The sequence below is a fragment of the Juglans microcarpa x Juglans regia genome, chromosome 1D (assembly GCF_004785595.1).
Source record: "Juglans microcarpa x Juglans regia isolate MS1-56 chromosome 1D, Jm3101_v1.0, whole genome shotgun sequence".
NCBI classification, from domain to species: Eukaryota; Viridiplantae; Streptophyta; class Magnoliopsida; order Fagales; family Juglandaceae; genus Juglans; species Juglans microcarpa x Juglans regia.
The window spans coordinates 22,576,201-22,584,258 of record NC_054594.1 but is presented as its reverse complement, the minus strand read 5'-3'; the positions used below and the strand labels follow the sequence as shown (position 1 = coordinate 22,584,258).

Below are 8,058 nucleotides of genomic sequence, written 5' to 3'. Positions count from 1 at the left end.
CCAGCCCAACGACAAAAGCCCTTGTAAAACACAAGCTCAACTTAGAACCAAGCCCAACCTAAAAACAAGGCCCATTCAAAAACCAATTGAAACATTCATTCAAATCTTACTCGGCTTAAGGGCAAAATAGTAATCTCAGAAATCTATAATCTCCCCCACTCTCTAACTTTACGTAACTGAGGAAGCACCCATCTATTTGAAGGGAAAGCCGAAACTCACCAAAGAGGGAAGACGTGCGACGGAGGCCTTGCTCACCAGAGGGAAGCTCGCGACAGCGGATCGGGGTGGTTCTGGGTGGATTTCTATTTCTACAGCGGCGCAGCTGGGAGTGGCGGCAAGGCACTGTAAAAAGGAAGGGATGCGATGAGAGAGAGCGGTAACGGAGAGGAGACCGTGCCACTTCGTGAGCTTAGCCACAGAGAGAGGAGCGGCGGCTTGGGGTGGCGTGAGGTGACCGACGGGGCTGTCTGTGCAGGTGGCGACGTCGGGGTGGGGCTGGCGACGTGGCTTACGGTGGGGAGAAAAAAAATTCCTCTGTTTCCGGTGGTGCAAAACAAAGCAACCGTCCAAAGCTTTTCGGTGGCTGGGAAAGGAGGTGTAGGGCAGAGTTTTGGCGGCTGTTGACGTCGCACGGTGGCTGATTAGAGGGAGTAGGCTGCGACGTGGTGGCTGGAAGCTGTTGGCCGTTCGTGGAGAGTGATTGGTTCACGGGAACCGTGGGAGGAGAAGATATGGTTTGAGGTGGTTCGCGGTGGGGAGAGGGTGGTTACGCGAGATGGAGGCTGGCAGTTTTGGGAAGGAAACGAAGACAATGTGGTGGTTGCAGTTCCTTCGTGGGGCTGGGCAGTGGACTACCCTTCGGTGATGGTGGTGCAACGTTGAACGTGTAGTGAACCGTGGCTTTGCTACCTTTTGTGTCGGTCCGTCCAGATGCAGCGGCGGAAGGCTTTGGGTCACGGCAACGTGGGTCTGTGGTTTACGGCAGTGGTGGTTTCTCAAGTGCATGGGAGGAATACCTGCATATTTATAGGTGATTAAAAAAAAAAAAAAAAAAAAAAACCTAATTGAGAAACATGAGAGGGAGAACGTGCATGCACTACAAGAAAAGTAGACTTTTGTGATCATTTAATTACGGTAAAAAGATCATTTGTGATCAAAACAGACTCATTTTGACTGTAAATAATCATTTCGTTAGAATTAACTGATCACAAATAAACAATTTTCTTGTAATGATGACGTGGGTTCCTTCCGGCTTGGCTTTTTGGAACCATTTAAAAATATTTAGCCCACAACGAACGTAAATTGGGCCGGTTAGAGCGGTTAAAAAAATCTTGGACTTGTCCGTAATCCTTTGCATGGGTCGAGTATATTATAAATATTATTAGACCTCGACTCACATTTTAAACTAGTCTAACTCATTCCATAATTTATCAGGCCAAATGTCAAATAAAATAAATTCTATTTAATCTATAAAATATTAACTGAATTTAATCTAATTATCACGTCTAATAAAAATTTATATTTCATCAATACAAATTTTAAACCCATAACCTATTTCTAAAATTACTCGTTAAAATCTAAATAGATTTTTCATCCATATTAAAATAAATTCGGATGCGAATTTCGTGCTATGCTGGACCGGGTGTTACAGGCTGGATCGTCTATTATATGTTCCATCCTCCACAGCAATCTAAATTTCAGCAGCAGAACTTTGGTACTGGTTTGGCTCAATTTGTCCCAATTTCCTTGGAGATTCATTCATTCCATGATCCTTTATTGAACACGTTGGTGTTGTATTTGAAACTTATCGATTGTATTACAAGAGAGATGCCTATTTATACACGTACAGCTAATTGTTTACATAAAAGGAATGAGCAATTAAATTGCTTACTGTACAGAATATTACAAGAGATTGAATTGAGGAAGTAAACAAAATTAACTCCATGCATTATGCTCGAGAAGTCTTTTTTTCTTTGGGTTTTCTTTCCTTTTTTTTTTTTTTACAATAACTATGATTTCTAATTTTCGGAGTTAATGGATTGAGTGATTTATTGATGAATATGCAGTACATATATTTTAATTCTCATGCACCGCACTTTGATCCTTGGACTGCCCAAAACGCTAGCTGGATCAAAATTCTTGTCATTCATAATTACGTACGTCCATAATAGATAATGATGATCAGAACATACACACGATCGACTTCTCTATTTTAAAAAAGAAAAATTCTTCTCATCAGTTATTATTTATCATTCTATATTTCACATCTTATAAAAAACACCCCAACATCCTATAAAATATATCCTCACATCCTATGAAAAAGCTATAAGTGTAGGGTGTAAGAGTGAATAGTAACTAATGTATAACATTTCTGATCTTTAGAAAAATCACAAACTTTTGACGCCAATAAAATAGTATTAATTATATATGGGCGGTGATATAATATATATATATATAGTCCCAAGTTAATACTCACTTTTGAAATCTCAAATACGTAATTTCTTTCCTATAATATTGTAAGTTAATATAATAACCTTTAAACTCTTAGAGGAAGCATCAATTAATGTCCTTTAAAAATAAATAAATAAATGTCCCTACTTTATGTGTATTCTAACTTAATTAACATAAATATTAAAAAATATCCTCGCTAGAATCTGATCATCACTAGCAATATCATGACTCTCTCTCTCTCTTTCTATATTTTGGAAAAAAATTAGCTCTATTTAGATTCAAAAATGAGTTGAGATGAGTTGTGAATAGTAATAAAATTGTTGAGATGAGTTGAGGTGAGATGGTTTTTAAAAATATTGTGTGTTTGGATTGGGAGTGAGTTAAGATGGTTTTAACTTTTTGGATATAAAATAGATGTGGTTCCCACAAATTAAAAAATTATGTTTTTAATAAATTTGTTTTATTTATAAATTTATTTATTCCTTAAGTAATAATAATTTATAAATTACCTACCCAATTTTTATTTTTTTTATATATTTTATAATAATATTTTCTGGATTACAATTTTTTTTCTAACAGATTTTTTTTGTAAAATATCAAATAAAAATTGATTAATAAAAAATTTTTTAAAAATGATTTTTAAATTGTTTCCAAAATCGTTAAATAATACTAATATATATAAAATGATTTTTTAGAAATAATTGTGCTTAAAATAATTTTCCATATTCAAGTACTAATGGTCATTTTGCCTAGCTCTTGTTAGTTTGGATGATGGTCAATGATAATAAATTAAAAAAATAACATCGTTAAATTATAAAATCATTTTATTTTATAATTTTAGTATTATAAAAATTACATATCGACCAATCATTTATTAAACTAAATTTAGATATAGACCTCATAAAATTAGCAACCATATTTTCTAAAGAAATTTGCTACAAACTTCCTCATGTATGTAAATAAGTAATCTATTGCCACACCAAAATAAAATTTGTAATACATTTGAATCTCTAACTACAACCTTATAATCCCAATATTTATTATATACATATCAATGACCACCCAAGGCTTCCCACATAGGAATGACAATGTCATCCCTAATTGTAGCCATAGCTCGGGCTGATTTGACGGTCATGTCAGGATGACGTTCTGAAGCTACGGCGTCACTATACGCATGACCGCTTGGACTGAGCTCCCTATTTATCCAGTCCTCGAACAACTAGTCATTCGGTGTCGTCATTCTAATAAAATTGTGCAATGTATAACATGCAATGATCAGATCCCCTTGCCGGAATACTTTATATGCAGGCATGAGTCTTAAAATTCTAAATCGTGATTTCAAGACCCCAAATGTACGTTCTATTACATTACGAATGCATGAATGACGATGATTAAAATAATCCTTATGCCCCTAAATCTCTGCTGACCCTGACTGTCACTTCTATGATCTCTCTCTGGGATAGGGGGCATAAATCCCCGAGTACATGGGAACGCCGAATCGACTAGATAATAATGACTTGTTACCCATTAACAGGAAAAAAATCAGGCCCTTACCAACCATTCCCAAAGATGTAACAAAATACATCTAAAGAGAAATAATTTGAAGACAAAAATAATTAAATAATATTAAATATTTACCATCGAGAGGCATTGGAAATTGGTTGTGGCCCTGACTCAATGCATTGATGAATACGCATGCATCATGCGAACTTCCCTCCCAACCAGTGTACAGGAATGTGAGCTTCATGTCCAAGTCACATACACATAAGACGTTTTGGGCAACTCGGCCATGGCGGTTGCGATATGCCTCGCGCACCTCTTCAAGTACAATGACGTCGATCATGGTCCCATCAATTGCACCAATGCATCCCTGCAAATGAAGAACCCATCTTATTATGGTTGTGTACGTTCAAATTATTTATTAAACAAAAACCCAACATAATCAGAATTATAATTTATTATGTACCATAAACAACTTACCGAAAACCAAGGAAAATTTCTCGGATTGCCTGCGATTGTTGGGTGCACCCCGGATGTGTGAGTTGGGTAAATAAGATGTGTCTCAAGCCTACGCAGGGCATTCATAACTTTCCTTACGTGGGAGTTAATAGTTTCCGTTGAATGTTGAAATAGCTGCCCCACAATCCGTTGCTCGTCTCCAATCGCCAATACCGATATGAACATGCCTAATTGTTCCTCGATGGTCAGTCCTTTTCTAGTATCCTTTAAAAATTTATTTGAACGTAACAAGCTGCATAATGTGCGGAAGGCATCAACCTCCATTCGAAATAACTCGCGACAATTCCTCGAATTCCCATTCAAAACTTCCAAAATATATTGATGTCCCCGCAGGCCGACATTATGTTGTCTAAGATTCTGTTGCGCTTGTCTACCGGCCCTATCAAGAAATGCAAGTGTTTCAAGATAGTTGCAAGTTCATCTCCACTACTATTAGTCGAACCCCCATCAGGGAACATGTCATATGCATCAACGTTCACATCCATCGAGGAGCTTCCTGCTGACCAATTCACATCATCCATTGTTCTCAGCCTTTTTCTACTATGTTGTCTGACCATAATAGTTATGTATTAGACTTTCATATATTAACAAGGAAATAGTTTAATATATAAACTGATACCCTATTATTTTTCGGCTATAAAAAACGTACCTGAGTCGATCGGCTGCACACTAGATACCGTCAATGGGAATGTGTTGGATAAGACCTAACAAGAAATAGATGAGAACTACATTTTTACAAGAATTTATGTATGACTTGTCTATTTAAAACTTGTAAAAATCATTTCTCCTTGTTGTAATTGTTTGGATAAAAATCAAGAAGTACCATGCAACAAACACCTCCCTTTCTTTTTTTCTTTTTCTTATTTTTCGTTCCTTGAAAAGGTTTTTTGTGAATCAAGAAGTATGAAGGATTTACCCTGCAAACAAAAGCTGCAGCAACCAATTCTGAGAGGTAATCAAATAGCTCGTGATTCACTCAAGGAGTGCATAACCTGTAAAATAATCGAACAGCTTGTAATTCACCCAAGGAGTGCATAAGTTTCTGAGAAGTACCTACTTTAGAGTTACTTTAATCATGCATAATCCAAACAGGGCCTTAACCCTTATCATCTTCCTCATCTACTTCATCTAAATTAATGGTCCAGACAATGTTGGTGGAAAAAGTAGCAATAAATAAACTCATCAAACCAATAAATCATCTCATGAAAGGTATGAGAAAATAAAAAGAGTCACAATGCAATAAAAAGAGTTACTTTAATCATGCATAATCCAAATAGGGCCTTAACCTTTATTATCTTCCTCATCTACTTCATCTAAATTAATGGTCCAGTCAATGTTGGTGGAAAAAGTAGCAGTACATAAATTCATCAAACCAATAAATCATCTCATGAAAGGTATGAGAAAATCAAAAGTCACAATGCAATAAAGAATAAAATACAACTCAAGCATTCTACTTTAACAATTACGGGCCCAATTGTCCCTCTCGGCGGCATCCAATGACAAGAAAAACTGCCGCATATCTGGGTTTAGTAATTCCTTAATTGCACAAACAAGTTGTTGAGGATCCAGTCTTGGGGAAAGCTCACTGAGCAATGTCGCACACTGACTAATCGGATCGTAACCTGCATTGCTGGCATTAGTAGGTTGTGATCCTTTCCTGTGCTTTGATGAATCCACAGCTTCCCGATCCTCATACTGCTTACGCCGCGCGATCTGCGTGCGTTTCACCTTCTCTACAGCCTCAGAAAGTTGTACCTCAAACTCGCTCTTTTTCTTCTTCTGGCGCCTATGTGATGATTGTGTCGGTGCATCGACTGAAGGTGACACGATCCCCATCAAGTCAATAAAGTCATCATTGTCAATGGGCAATCCCTGTCGATTGCCAAATGTGGGAGGGCTGCGAGCTCGCATCTCCTCATCAAGGCGACGCTCCTCGTCGCTATCTGCGAGTAGCTGTGTTGACGCATGTTGCATAGTCCCGTATGCAACAGAAGCGCCAAATATGGTGCACAGCTCCTCGTACTCTGGGCAGCCGAAAGTACAAAACCTCCCCCATTTTGATTTAACCTAACAATTATAAAATATACATACATGTTAATAATCAGATGAGTAGTGACCAAACTTGCTTTTTGGTTAAATAAAGATGCTTAATAACTTTATTTTTACCCTTATGGCATTTTCCCAGCACTTGTCGCTCGCGACTACGGTCTTCGGGCTCAATAAATTGGTAAACAGACATTGTAAACCCTTCAACCTCGTAAGTTTGCCACAAACCTGGTTCACTTCAAACACTTTTACACCAATAGCGGTGAGTCTCTGAGCATAAACTCCATGCTCTCTAAAAGTGATCTTTCCACCCTTTAATCTACTGTGAAAGGCGTCCTGGTAAAGCATGTCAATGAATATCTCCTCCATGCCATTGCCCCAAATCTCATGATCTCGGATCGTGTTTTCTGAATCATCCATTTGGAATAGCTAAGAAATTAGTAATATAACATAGAAAAATATATTGTTCGTAAAATATGCAACGTTATAGGCAATATGCCTTAATATGAGTAATGACCCGGAATTAAAATATAACCCAAACTTGTTGATATGGACGATGTCTAGCAGATGAGCGTAAGGAGTACTGCTAGAAGAACAGGGAAGACATAAGTTTATTAACAAGATTAAACTTTGTTATATATAAATACACTACAGTAGTAGAACAAAAAACAAAGATCAAAACACCCCACTATCACATTCAAGTATGCATACCAAAAACAAAAAGAAAACACAGAACAAGAATTTCATTTTTGAAACAATGAAATGAGGCCCCAAGCAAACTACCACATTCAAGTATGCAAACCCAAAAAAAAAAAAAAAAAACCACATGCACGGCAAACCATAAACATCACAGGATTATGCATTGTTATATATAAATACACTACAGTAGCAGAACAAAAAACAAAGATCAAAACACCCTACTACCACATTCAAGTATGCATACCAAAAACAAAAAGAAAACACAGAACAAGAATTTCATTTTTGAAACAATGAAATGAGGCCCCAAGCAAACTACCACATTCAAGTATGCAAACCCAAAAAAATAAAAAATAAAACCACATGCACGGCAAACCATAAACATCACAGGATTATGCATTGTTAAATAATTTCATTATGCATTATCACTATGCAATTTCAAACCATAACATCTAAAGAAATGAAATGGGTAAACAGCTCGGGGATTTTCTAAACAGTTGACCATTACAAATGAAAATTAAAATAACATCAAACTTAGCACTATCGTGCTCATGAGCACAACTTGCATAATATGGATACACATTTATCTTAGTCAGTAACCATTAAAATAAAAAATTTTAGGTGAAATTCATCTCCCAACTAGAGTCATGCCAACTCATATTTGTGCATTGCATAAATAACAGCTAAAAATGATTTGAGATGAGATAGATTCACATACTTGGAATGACCGTGTTCTTGGAGCCGTGGTGGTGATAGAAATACCTCGTCGGTATTTATGATAGGATCAACTTCTTGAGGTGCGGTGCTTGCAGATTTTTAGAATGGTGGGTTTCATTTGTGTCGGCA

General features: G+C 36.8%; 1 protein-coding gene across 1 annotated transcript; it reads right to left on the bottom strand.

The window, feature by feature from the left end:
• Positions 1–5,925: 5,925 nt before the first annotated feature.
• On the bottom strand, positions 5,926–6,936 carry LOC121241935. Its single transcript, XM_041139826.1, has 2 exons — positions 6,637–6,936; positions 5,926–6,537 (listed from the first exon to the last, which is right to left on the bottom strand). The coding sequence occupies exons 1-2, from the start codon at positions 6,934–6,936 to the stop codon at positions 5,926–5,928; spliced, it is 912 nt and encodes a 303-aa protein (XP_040995760.1).
• Positions 6,937–8,058: the final 1,122 nt, after the last annotated feature.

Coding starts and splice junctions, on each gene's coding strand:
- LOC121241935 (XM_041139826.1), bottom strand. CDS start 6,936: ATGGATGATTCAGAAAACACGATCCGAGATCATGAGATTTGGGGCAAT. Junction 6,538..6,636: donor GCTGGGAAAATGCCATAAGG/GTAAAAATAAAG, acceptor TATAATTGTTAG/GTTAAATCAAAATGGGGGAG.